The sequence below is a fragment of the Engraulis encrasicolus genome, chromosome 1, assembly GCF_034702125.1.
Source record: "Engraulis encrasicolus isolate BLACKSEA-1 chromosome 1, IST_EnEncr_1.0, whole genome shotgun sequence".
Classification (NCBI taxonomy): Eukaryota; Metazoa; Chordata; class Actinopteri; order Clupeiformes; family Engraulidae; genus Engraulis; species Engraulis encrasicolus.
In genome coordinates this window covers 2,428,127-2,441,880 of record NC_085857.1, presented here as the reverse complement: position 1 = coordinate 2,441,880, position 13,754 = coordinate 2,428,127, and the positions used below count along the sequence as shown (strand labels likewise).

At 40.5% G+C, this 13,754-nt stretch overlaps 1 protein-coding gene across 1 annotated transcript in view; it reads right to left on the bottom strand.

Annotated features, from left to right (window-relative positions):
• Nucleotides 1-13,754, bottom strand: part of LOC134445512 (VPS10 domain-containing receptor SorCS3-like) — a 162,517-nt gene that overhangs the window by 42,292 nt on the left and 106,471 nt on the right. Inside the window, exons 13-17 of the mRNA XM_063194573.1 lie at nucleotides 13,715-13,754; nucleotides 4,406-4,513; nucleotides 4,002-4,119; nucleotides 2,527-2,660; nucleotides 372-485 (exon numbers count right to left, since the gene is read on the bottom strand). The exon at nucleotides 13,715-13,754 is cut by the window's right edge and continues 52 nt beyond it. Of these exons, the coding sequence (XP_063050643.1) occupies nucleotides 372-485; nucleotides 2,527-2,660; nucleotides 4,002-4,119; nucleotides 4,406-4,513; nucleotides 13,715-13,754 (514 nt within the window). The remainder of the gene's footprint in view (nucleotides 1-371; nucleotides 486-2,526; nucleotides 2,661-4,001; nucleotides 4,120-4,405; nucleotides 4,514-13,714) is intronic.

Sequence of the window (13,754 nt, the reverse complement as noted above, 5' to 3'; positions counted from 1 at the left end):
TTGTAGTAGATTAGTTTACCCAGTGCTGTCGAGGTAGTTTGTAGTAGATTAGTTTACCCAGTGCTGTTGAGGTAGTTTGTAGTAGATTAGTTTACCCAGTGCTGTCGAGGTAGTTTGTAGTAGATTAGTTTACCCAGTGCTGTCGAGGTAGTTTGTAGTAGATTAGTTTACCCAGTGCTGTCGAGGTAGTTTGTAGTAGATTAGTTTACCCAGTGCTGTTGAGGTAGTTTGTAGTAGATTAGTTTACCCAGTGCTGTCGAGGTAGTATATCAGTTTACCCAGTGCTGTTGAGGTAGTAGATTAGTTTACCCAGTGCTGTTGAGGTAGTAGATTAGTTTACCCAGTGCTGTTGAGGTAGTAGATTAGTTTACCCAGTGCTGTTGAGGTAGTTCTGTCCCTGGCTGCAGCTTCTTGATACAGTAGCTGGATTGAACCAGAAGGACGGCGAACAGTTCCCATCTCCACGGCGCTCGTATCCATAGTCACTGGGAGGGGTAGAGGGTGATGGGGGTGGGGGGATTTCATTAGTTACCATAGCCTGACACGATGATTACCAACTTGTGAGATTAAATGCATGACAGAGTATAATATTATAGTTGTAATCAGCATATCAATACCATAATATTGCTCATGCTGGCATATCAATACTAATGTCATGTCATGTCATGCATATTGGATGTCTACAATTACGAGGTTCAATTTTGTGATGGCAATAGCGATCTATCTAGCTGACATTTCTTCACTACCACTGTGACATGTTTTGCTGGCCGTCGTGGCATAAATAAAAGGTTGTACAATAAATGCAGACAGTCTTGGTTTAGCCCACTTCAAGGTAAGACACTCAGCAGTAAAAAGGGCATAGTAATTCATTAGTCACAGCTATGTTTAGACAGGAAATTGTCCCTTAAATGATAACTTCACCCTCCTGTTATCCTCAAATATTGTAGCATCTGTTATCCTTGGGGTCAGTTTGAACCCAGCCGCTTTAATGTCTACAAAATCAGGCATTCCAACAACACATTACTGTATTACACCCCCCAAAAAAAATTAGGAGAGAAGCCATACTTCTTCAAGTCCCACACCTCTCTCTCCCCCCTCAGGCCTTAACAGGTTTTCTGGTTGTTTATTACCTCTCCTCTTTAACTCCCCAATGTTCCAGCTCACACACACACCTTTAAGGCGGACGGAAGTGGAATGACTGCCCTTTGCAAACCCACCATGGACATTGATTTAGTAATTAATTACAAGAGGTGGGTAGTGGAAAGGTAAATAGAGGTAGAGAAGTAGGGGTAGGTGTGTATGTCTGTGTGTGTCTGTAGGGGGGGGGGGGCTTTGTCACCCATGATAAGAACTTGGAGAAAACCTCAGCAAAGCCATTTGGTTTTATTTTGTTGTTTGAGACTGCAGTAGAGGTAAGATCCTTGAGGGATTCAGTGGATTTTTGTTGTTGCAAATTTGATATTGTCAGCATACTTTTCCTTAATTCTCAGTGACCGATATTTCACAAACATTTCCTTTTTCTCCCAAATCGATAGAGTAAAAAGACCAACTTTAACTACTTTAAATTGCTCTTCTGCTGTCTGATAAAAAAGCAGACGTTCCTAAACTTTGCATACAAACTCACTGTATTTACTGTGGGCCTATTGGTGACCTGTCACAGTGATATAGCGGGTATATCAGTTTTTTAGAAGAAGATACCGCACACTCTTGTCCATCGTTCTGCAATTTATTAAGAAAACGACGTTTCGGCCCGTATGGCCTTTCTCAAGTTTTTTCTCGAACTTGAACGCAAAAACTTGAGAAAGGCCATACGGGCCGAAACGTTGTTTTCTTAATATCTATCATTTACCTTTTCCCCCAAAATATGTAGAGTAAAAACATTATCTTTAACTACTTTAAATTGCTCTTCTGCTGTCTGATAAAAAGCAGATGTTCCTAAAATTTGCATACAAATTATATTTACTGTATTGGTGACCTGTCACAGTGATATAGCAGTAACACTAATGGCCCTACATGCTCACTCGCCGTGAATATAAACTATGCTTATCTGACCAAGTCATGGCCAATGCTACGCTAACTATGACTGTTATTGGCAGAGAGCTGGAATGCAGCCAAACTATGTGGCTTGCTCCCTGCACATGCTCACTGATTCAAGTTGACATTAAGGGGGGGAAAGACTGGCATAAAGATTACTCGTCTCCTGCACTGTAGTGACATGACGTGTTTAAAACAGGAAGTCGCCTTCAATTGATAGGTATGCGCCATTACAGAGAGAACTGGGTGAACCATTGTGCATCTAACTGTTTCCCATTGGACCAAAAATAACCATTCTAATCATTACCATTTGATTGATCCAAAGAGTCTTCTTATATTATGTACAGTTCCTTCTAACACATGACATCATACAACATGGCATCATAAATTATATCATATGTCTGTCCTGTACCCATATAGGGTCTGAAAGTGTGTCATACAGAGCTATACTTGTGTTGTCAAAGCTGTGTCACAAATACTGGACTTGCTCACCATTCGAAGTCGTGGGCTCTGCAGATACAAGGCTCGCTGGAGAGCACACGGTTGTATCCAGGGCCCAGCATGCAGTTACTCGCCGGCCGCCGCTTCATGTAGATCTGCTTCTGCCCCATCACACATGGCTCACCCTGGAGGAGGAGAAGAAGAAGAAGAAGAAGAAGAAGAAGAAGAAGAAGAAGAAGAAGAAGAAGAAGAAGAAGAAGAAGAAGAAGAAGAAGAAGAGGAAAAAAACACAAGAGATAAAAGAATCACAAACAAAGAGAAGAAAGGAAAAGGTGATGATAAGTTAAGTAGAGTACAGTAGTGCTTATCCCTGGAAAGATTTTGAGATTTTGAAAATATTTTGAGGGCATATCCAGGAATAGGCAGAAATATAAACATTAATCTGCCTTCACCAAAATAATTCTCTTTTCTGATTGGCTGATGGGGAGACCATTAACTCCGTGGAACTGGGTAAGCGTCTATTGGACGCATGTAACTTAGGTGCGCATAGAAACTTCATTTGGAGCCGACTGTATCTAAGTCTTTAGAAACCATGCACATGATCAATGGAATATAGGGATGCAAACGATGAATCGATTAATCGACTTTAATCGATCAATGCATTAATCGATTAAAAAACATTCATCGCAATTAATCGACAATTCAACTGACAAGAGACCCAGGTGAAATGGGCATGTGAAGAGTGTGTGTGAAGAGGGGTGTGAATAGTGGGAATATATAAATCACCTTCGGATTAAAGAATTGAAATAGAATTAATTTAAATGTAGTATTTTACCTCAATTTTTAATGAAAATGTTTAGATTCAGTAGTTTTTTTTCCCGAGAACCATTGAGATTTCGGTGGAGAAACGCCGCTTATCAATTAATCGTAAGTCGATCGATAAGAATATCAACTAATGATTAATGAATTAATCGATAATTTGCATCCCTAATGGAATATTAAATAATCACAATGTCAATTGCATTCCAAATGAACATTCTAGCCGCGTCTTAAGTTACACGAGTCCGTAAGTGGAGCATCTATTTGGCTCACCAGATTCTGGTGCAGTTGGCGTTGTTTCTGCAACTTTACAGACAGCAGTAGATAAAAAAATACCTTACCCTAACAACAGATAAGCGGGACAACGGGCTTCGAGGTCGACCAGGTCTAGCCTGATTATCATCGACTTTCAAATCTCTTCGAGACTTGGTCTGACCAAGAGCATAACAATTAACTTTTCCCAAACGACATGGTTGACCCGCCTCCCTAGGTTTGCTACTGGTTGACGGGTTTCTGACAAAGTGGGTGGAGTTCCTGATTTTTCAGGATATCAGAAACGATATTTACATTACTCTTGACCTGACTAGAAGCAACGCCGAAAATGTTGCGTCACTAAGAGGGCGTGGCCTGGCTAGACCGGTTCCACAAAGTTAATGTCTTGCTGGAGCCAATGTATTTTTTCCTGTCCTACCCTGTTGGCACTGTACCTGGTTGTGGAGGTGCCAGGTCTGGTAGTCCCCGTCTGTGCACCTCTTGCTGAAGAGTGACTTGTAGTCGATCTTAATGAGCTGCCACTCTGATCGATGGCTGAAATGTCCAAAAAACCTTTCCAAACAAGAATATAAGAGAATTTACCACAAATCTGTCAATCATACCTGTTCCTTACAGACTCATTCATTCTCTCCCATCCACACACGCACACGCACACGCACACACGCGCACACACACACACACACACACACACACACACACACACACACACACACACACACACACACACACACACACACACACACACACACACACATACAAAAGACATACACACACACACACACACAAAAATGATGCATATAAATCATAAAAGCTGTTCATGTATGCCAGGAGGACTCACGTCATGATCTGGTTGTCTATGCCCGGCTCCACCAGCACGCCGTCCACAAACAGGGGCACCATGGAGAAGGAGTGGCGGTCCCACTGACGACCCTCGTCAAAACTCACCCTGTGGGGACACAGAGACAGACACAGGATCACTATATCGTATAGACAAGACAGACTGGCTCAACCTCAAAGACCAAAGATAGAGATAGAGATATAGACAAACACCCGTGCAAATGTAAATGAGAAATTATAAGATATATTGTTAAGATCAGGAGAGAGAGATGCAGACACAGAGAGAATTACGAAAAAAACATGAAACGCCAAAACCCTAGAACATAAATGTTTAGATCTTCAGACACATTTGATTGGAGTAAAAAAAAAATGCTTTTCTGCCAGGTATTGATGAGTCTTTAGTGCAGGTTCAGTTGTAAGTTTAGGAACATTTCATATAGATTTTTCCATTCAGCATTTTTTTTACTTCTAGGACCCCCCCGAATACAATTTTTTCCTTAATATTTAGTGGCAAATCCAAGATGGCTGCCATTGTGTACAGAACATTCGCCATTAATGCTGTTTTAAGGATTGAATTTCTTCAGTTAATCTTTTTTTTTATTTCCAGGACAAAATTTCATAGAAAACCACTTGTTTCCAATGTTTTGCTTGTTTTTTAGTGGGAAAATCAAGATGGCTGATCGTATTTGGCAAAATTGGCATATTTCAGCCATTATTGACTTTTATTGGTAATATTTGGCTGAAGTCAGCCATCACACGAACGAAATCCATTACAAAATCCAAGATGGCCAACATTTCATATAGCAAAATCAATATTAACATAATGATGTCAGGTCTATAAAGTCATTCATTTGTGAATTTAAGCACATAAGATTGTGTGCAGGTCCAAATTATTGTTCAAACAAAAATTACTATGAATCAATTAATGTACAGTACCTGTTATGCAGTGCTACCTGTACAGTAGTATTGCATATGCACTGGTTTGGCTGCCTATGTCATGGCCAAGGTCTACAAAGTTGCTTCAGGGTCGGCTTCAGCTTATCTGAAGGCTATGAAACCAAAATGTTCTGCCTGGGATGCTGCAGTCCTCCAATTCCAACAATCTTGCCATGCTCTCTGCTCACAGAACTAGGCTCTTTGGCATGACAGTCAGTGTACACCCATGACCCTAGTAATGGCCACACCATCATACCTTTGTAAGACCTTTGGCATCATGAAGTATTGGTGGCACAAGTGTGAATGTAAATTGTGTCTGCCTCCAGAAATTTTGGGGCCCACAAAAGATTTGATTTTTGGGCCCCCATAAGGGCCCCTGTCAGTGCTGTCAGTGCTTGGACCCTTAGAATCTGTAACAACTTTCCCCCCCTAGCGGCGCCCATGTCTGATGCTACAGAGTATTCTCTCTATATTAATGTGTGGAATGAGGTGGTCCTATTGCCCACTCTTCTGGATAGTTCTATGAAATGAATTAATAGGATTGTTTTGTACTTCCTGATCAGTCTATAGAGTTTAGTTGGAGGCAACAGGCCTTTTTTTGCAACTGGCAAATTGCAAGCCAATCTTTGCGCACAACATTTAAGGTGTGTCACCCCAAACTTCAGATGTTCTACCTCTGAGACTGAGGCATCGTGAGGATGGACAGAGGGCTCCACTCCTGTCATAAATCACACCGGCTCCACCTGCTGCTATGCTATTGAGATCAGGGGTCAGTTCAGATATAGATGAGATCTAGGTTATTTGCTCGTTCAAGGGTTTTTGGACACCATGTTGAATTTTGGCAAAATATGAGATACATGTTGATAACGTGCCTATCAAAATATTACCAATAGGCGTACAATACTGCAGAATGGCTTTATAGACCGTAGCCCCTTAATGCACGCCTTACCTCCTGTGGCATGCTGTAATAGTCATTGAAAGTTAACTACCATGATAGCACTACAATACTATGAAGTATTGTATTAGTAATGCACTACAACTTGGTCATTGCCATTCTGGTAACAGCAAATTTATAACGCCATGTCTTAATGGGTTAAAACATTAAAATGTCCTTATTTTGCTATAATGTCAGCAATCTTGGATTTTGCTTCTGAAAGTTAAAGGGAAAATAAAAACAAGTTGTTTTGTATTCAGAGGGGGTCCTACAAATAAATAGGATAAGACACATTAGCTGGTCATAAAAAGAGCCGTTCAATGCCTTTTCTGATGTCATGTTGAATTTTTACAACAGATTGAATAATTTTTGAATGAAGTTCATGTAATGGCTGACTGAACAGTCCTTTATCCATTGTGAATATTACAAATACAAGAAAAAACAATGACTTTAGATACCTTAAAACACCAAATACATAATTTATGCTACATGTCATGTCAGCCATCTTGGATTTTGGTACTAAAACTTAAGGGTCGGGGGTGGAAACAGGTTATTTTTTTGTTCAGGGGGTGTAGGAAATATAAAAAACACCAATTCCAAAAATGTATGAGACATGTTTCTTTCAATTACATTCAATTGTGTTAGAATATGACCATATATCCGCCATCTTGAATTTTGGGCGTTTCCACTTCAGAAAAAAATTGGAAACAGGTGGATCTGAAGACTATGGGGTCTGTAGTTGATAAAAAACGCAATTTGGAAAAATCTATATGAAATGTTCCTAAACCTTATTTTTGAGACAATTGAACCTGCACTACTTGGGCAAAGTTTTTATTTTCAATCGAGTAGTATCAGAGAGTCCGCTTACACCTAATTAGTTTAATTGAAAACTGATAAAAGAACTGGAAGAGAAAGAAAACCAAAAGAAACAGAACAAGAAGATGAAGGATCTTTTCATCAAAACGCTGAAAATTATGTGGGAGATGCATGTGAAAAAAAAATATTTCAAAAGACCTGCGAATGGAGGTAGGCAGGCAGGCATGCACACACACAGGCAGGCACGTACGCATGCACAAACACAGACACAGACACACACACACACACACACACACACACACACACACACACACACACACACACACACACACACACACACACACACACACACACACACACAGGGCAAACAACAAAACAATACACCGTCAGAGGTTTTTGGCAAGTTTACAAACGGATCAAAAGCGACTCCCCGAAAATAGGAATGCTTTGTACTGAAACGGCTACAAAATGGGGAGGAAACGAGGAGAAGGGAGGCGAGGAGAGCCAGAGGAGAACCTCTGGAGGTAGTGAACAAGGAGCAGATGAAGGGGAAGTGAAGTGTGAAAATATACTAGAGCGATGTGGGGATTTTAAACTTTCATCCTGGAAGAGGAGTGGAGCGAGATCTATTGATTTTGACGGCTTATCAACATCACCTCTGAGGGGGAGACAGGATACACACACAGGAGTGATTCTACGATTCCCCTACGCTTTTGGCAAAAGCAAAATGTCAATTATCAGTATTTTTTTTCAACTAAATGACCTAGATGTTTACATAGTGTATATATTTAAGTTTCCAAACAAACAAATTGGCAAGCTTAATCTTAAATAATTTGATAAATACTCTAATGAAAGCGAACATTTGCTTAATTATTTTGTCAACAGTGTTATGGACAAATACTATGTCATTTCAAACATATATAAAAATACTACAGAGTTGAAACAATATATGTTTGAAAGTGCTTATGTCCCTTAGCAGTAATGTTGTCATTAATCTGTGCAACTGATATAGAAAATGTGATTGTTGAGCTTCATAAGTAGGATTTTATGAGTCACTGTGATACAGACTGACACATTTTTCATCATAAATCCCTGTAACGTCTGATTTGAATATAGTCACCCTCCTTACACAAGACTTCCTTCTCCAGAGATAATCCCTAGTGTATGTTCATAGGATTTTTCCAACACATAAGGGATCAATAGCGCAAAAACACTTTCAAAACAGTCAACCGTGTTACTCAACTGTGTTACGGTCAACAGTGCAGGGGAACAAGTCGGCACTTTTTTATGAGAAAAAAACAGAGCAGACAAACCCATCTCCCTAGAACACAAATTATTTTGTTTGTTTGTCTGTCAATATGGATATAAATTGGCAAAAACATACTCCTCCTCAACTGTCATCAGTGTTGCCAGATTGGGCTGGTTCCCGCCCAATTGGGCTGCTTAGGATGGCCGTGTGCGGGTAAAAATGGCATCTATCAGAAAAACCTTCCCACTGCCATATAAATCAATAGAATTGGGCGGGTTTTTAGGGCGGATTTTGATCATTTTTTGGGCTGGAAATCATCAGCCTCATCTGGCAACCCTGACTGTCATACTTAATTGTAACACCATTGACGTTAACACCATTGACATTTCAGCCATTTTTATGGTGTTGTGCTAACTGAGGACCTCAGAAGTTCCACCACAACACCTTAATCAATTCATGTATCTGTATGCTTTATCTGTGTTTTTTTACATGTGATTTCTAATTCAGATTCTTATGAATATGTTGATAACACAGTTGACAGGCAATTTTCCCGCTATGAGAACATGAAAAAGAATGGATTAAATTATGGAAGGATGGAGCTCAAAATTTACCAAAATGTCTTCCCGTATCCTGCCAAAGAGGTTATGACATCACGTGATGTTATTCGTATGGCCTAAGACCAAACCATTACTGATTTATGGAGGAGGTTTCAGACCGTGACACGGTTAACACAGTTTTCGTGGACACACACAAAATGGCAAATTTCATGTATAATGGAAAGGACAGTGGTCTTTCTGACAGTTTTGTGATGATTACTGTGAATCAACATTTGCAATCGTCTTGGGCAAAACAAGTTTCTTTACATGCTAATATGAAGACTGAATCTGACATTTGGAAAACAGGACGGCATGAAAACGCCCAAAACCAGTATTAAATATTCATTCTTGCTGAGGGAAATAATGCTATGTCTACACTTTCTGTATTATATGAAAGATAAATGTTTTCTAATGTCCAAAACATCATTGGATGCAGTGAATAGTTAGTGGAATTGCCAAATAACATCCACGGACTTAAAAGTGTAGGCGAATTAGAGAATCACTCACAGGTAACACTGACATACCGCACCTCATACCACACACCACAAGCAAATACACACACGCACGCACACAAACAGGCACACATATACACACGCGCACACACGCATGCACACGCACACACACACGCGCGCGCACACACACACACGCGTGCGCACACAACAAATAAACAAACAAAACACACACACACACACACACACACGCACACACGCACACACACACACACGCACACACCCTACAGCCTACAGCCTTCTGCATGCCAAGCTCAAAAGTAAAGTAACACGTGAAACTGGATGCAAGACACTGACTGCCATGTGGTGGCTGACACTGCTGCACCTGGATGCAAGAGACTTGCTGACTTGTTAGGGCCAGATCAGCCTGGATGCAAGAGACTTGCTGACTTGTTAGGGCCAGAACAGCCTGGATGCAAGAGACTTGCTGACTTGTTAGAGGCAGAACAGCCTGGATGCAAGAGACTAGCTGACTTGCTAGAGGCAGAACAGTCTCATCATGGTGTACTGAGAACAGCACAGTACAGATACGCAAACACATTGGCATCCCTTTGAACTGTGCAGGGAGACAGGTCAGGATGCAGAATCTGATGTTATGTAATAGAAATGATGGATGAAAGGGGGAGAGAGAGAGAGAGAGAGAGAGAGAGAGAGAGAGAGAGAGAGAGAGAGAGAGAGAGAGAGAGAGAGAGAGAGAGAGAGAGAGAGAGAGAGGGAGAGACGGACGGACTGATGGTGAAGTCAGCCATCGAACAAAATAACATTTTACATTGATACTATATGTGTACACATTGAGAGTATTTTTATAGCACATGATCGTAAACAAAGTTTCAGTTCTCTTGGGAAACAGAAAGAAGAAAATATTATCTAAACTAAGACTGTTAGATAACTAACCCTAACCGAAGGCAGAAAACAAAGCTGTTATTGATTTATTTACCTGGGCACAGCAAGAAGAGGAGTGTGAAGACCTTTTTTTTAAAAAAAAATATCTTTTTTTTATTGCCCGAGCATATCTTCAATATATTTGGGACCTGTAGAATTCGAGATGCATTATGTCTCTCATCTTCTGCAAACCTAATGCATAGCCTCTCTCTTGAGATGGGGTCGCCGGCGGGCCTATTCACCATTTGCTGAAAATACTCAACTACATCATAACAACATTGCTATGACAGTGCAGAGTCAGACAGCCTTCAGTAACAGACTAAGACATAGCCATTGCAATTTTGGTGACAGTAAGGTTATAACATAAGCTCTGCACTAAGGGGTTAATTAGGTGTTTTACAAACCAATGATGCCCACAAAACTGGCCTGTGTGACCTGCTTGTTTGACTCACTGATATGACAGTATAATGATGTACTAGACTCCCAGATGTCATGCCAGTGCGTTCACACAAAAAGGGCCGGGTTTTCCAGTCATGTCAGTGCTTGCAATACGAGTCCAACTAATTAGAGTGAGGAGGTCAACAACAAATGTACGAATGAATGCACTGGCTCACAAACAAGATGTAGTGAGCATCTTAAATTGTACCTCGACTGGTTCTCGCTGCATCCATCGTTTTTCTCCTTCTTTTCCTCCCCTCCTTTCCTTTTTTCTTATATCTTGCTGTCTGTATGTTTCTCCCAAATTCCTTCTGCTCTTCCTACTGTTTTCATAACACCTTTCACTCTTCGATCATATTCTCCTCTTTCTCCTTTGCTGCCTCCTTCTTCAAGTCAAGTCAAGTAGGTTTTATTGTCAATTTCTTTACATGCACTGGTCATACAAAGAATTTGAAATTACATTTCTTGCTTTCCCATACAGACATAGACTAATCTAGGTAAGGACATAGACAGTGTAGACATAGACAGTACTTATACATGGACTTAAGACAGTATGGACATAGACAGTGCTCATACAGGCATTTAAAGTGCAAGACTTCTTCCCCTCTTCCCTGATCCCTCCCGGTCTTCATCATACTGACCGAGGTAGGAGTGATGCATTTACAAACTTAAACCTAACATAATTAACAGCTTCTCTTTTTTCTTTTATAGCTACACAATGCAAATGAGTAATTGTCTTGCCCTTGGCCGTATGTCGGAGCCGCATGAATCCAAATTTAGCATGGTCTGTATGTAGGCTGGATGGTTTAACCTTGATAATAAGACACCTTGAAGCCAACCACCATACCTTTTACAGATGCTGGCAGGGGCGAGAATGACAGAGGTCCTTGTTGTTGAGCGGTTATCCTTTTTTTCCATTCACTGAACGTGAAACACTGAGCTGGTGTTTTTAGAACCACTTCTGTATGGATATTTCCTTGTCTTTTTTTTTAGAACTGAATTGATGCGGGTGGAAGATGGAATGATGTAAAACAGTGGTTCTCAAACTTTTTGTGTGAAGTACCACCCGAGAAAATATTGAGCTCTCCAAGTACCACCTTCACAACCAACATTACAAAGTGGAAGTAAAGGCTTTCGTCCAGCATGACGAAAATGTGGACTACTGTAACACAAACGTCCCTGTCGATTGATTTTGAAAATGCAACTGTATCGTAAAGTAAAACAACAAAGCAACAAACTTGCTCAGCCTTCAAATCAATGCACAAAAAAAATATTCTTCCAAGTACCACCAGAGATGTCTCAAGTACCACCAGTGGTACACGTACCACAGTTTGAGCACCACTGATGTAAAACATTTCCCATTTTGTAGTGTTCAGAGCATCTTGTAAGACACAAATCCTGCTCTGGGCTCACTTCATACTCTCTAGCCTGCAATACGAGTCTTGACTAGCTCTTCAGTTCTCGTCATTGAGTAAGCAAGACAGCTAGAATACGTCAGGCAATGGTGTGAACTTCATCGCATCATGAAAATACTTATTCATCTTCTCCGATGTGTCATATTTCGCCTTTTTCCTGCAATAATGGTTGTGTTTTCTCATCCTTCCTGACCCTATTCTTTTTTTCCAAATTACTATAATGAGCAGTATAGTTTTTGCTGAATGGAATAACACTGCAAAATAACACTGCAAAGTATTGTTGACACAAAAGGGTCAATGCATCATGTTATTTCATGATGTTAAAGTCATTCTTTCTAAGCAGCACATTTTGTGTCACATAGCGTACCGTATCTGGCAAAATGGGTCACAGTGACCCAAAATTAAACAGAGTGATTTTGAATCCAGCAGTGAACAGACTGTAAAACAAATTTCACATTTTGTGTTCATTACATCTTATATGGCAAAAAATCCTGTTCTGTCCTGTCCTCATTCTCTCTAGCCTGTTCTAGCCTACATTATGTGTCTTCCCCAGACTTTCTCATCATCCCCTAAGTGGAGCAAGACAGCTAAAACACGTCAGAGAATAGTGCGCACATCACATCCCCATCAAAAGGCCTCCCCATCTTCTTCTTCCTGTCATATTTCTGTTCTCTCTTCCTGCTCTTCCTGCACTAATGGCTGCGTTTCCACATCCTCTCCTCCATAGTTCATAATGATGAGCTGCCTAAGGGTTAGGACTGGTTATTTTTTACTGCATTTGCAGTGCTGAGTCTGACATGGCAAAAAATCTTTACTGTGTTAGATGATGTATTGAATATCAAACCTGTATGATGACTGCATGGTCTATTGTGATTTAAAAGCCTTTTAATGGTGCACTGTGTTATATTTTAGCAATTTATTTTGCAGATTTAACGCTGTCCAGTCAAAAATGTTGCCTTTTTCACAAATACTTAATTCCATCATCAAATTGTAAGTATTTGTTATGACTGGGGAAATTTCACTTTTGTCAAGTTTATTGTTTTATTTGATTCTGTGTGGCTTACATGTGCCCCACCCCCCCCAATCAAATTTGGAGCCCTAGCGCTGGCCCTGCATGTGTCATGTTTCAAAGTGTTCAGAGCATCTTGGCACAAATCCTGTCCTGTATTCTCCCTGACCTACAGTGAGTGTCTTTCTTTCCCTCATCATCACATGACACAGCTAAAATATGTCAGGCAATGGTGCACACTTCACATCATCATCAAAGGGCTTTCCTGTCTTCATATTTTTCTCTCTTCTTTTCCTGCACTAATGGCTGTTCTTCACCACGATCCCTAATGAAGATCAGCCTAAGGGCGAGAACTGGATTTTTTTTTTCCACAGTCATAGTGCTGAGTTCGGCATAGCAAAAATTCTTGTATGGTTGCTATACGCGTGTGCAGGCCTGTTTCGGGCACGAATGCGTTCCCGTGTATATTTCATGTCAATTTTTCAACATTATTACACTGAATGTGAGTATGAAAATAGAAATGTACCAGAGTTGCCTGGAGGGTACTGTGGGTTGTTTGACGGCCA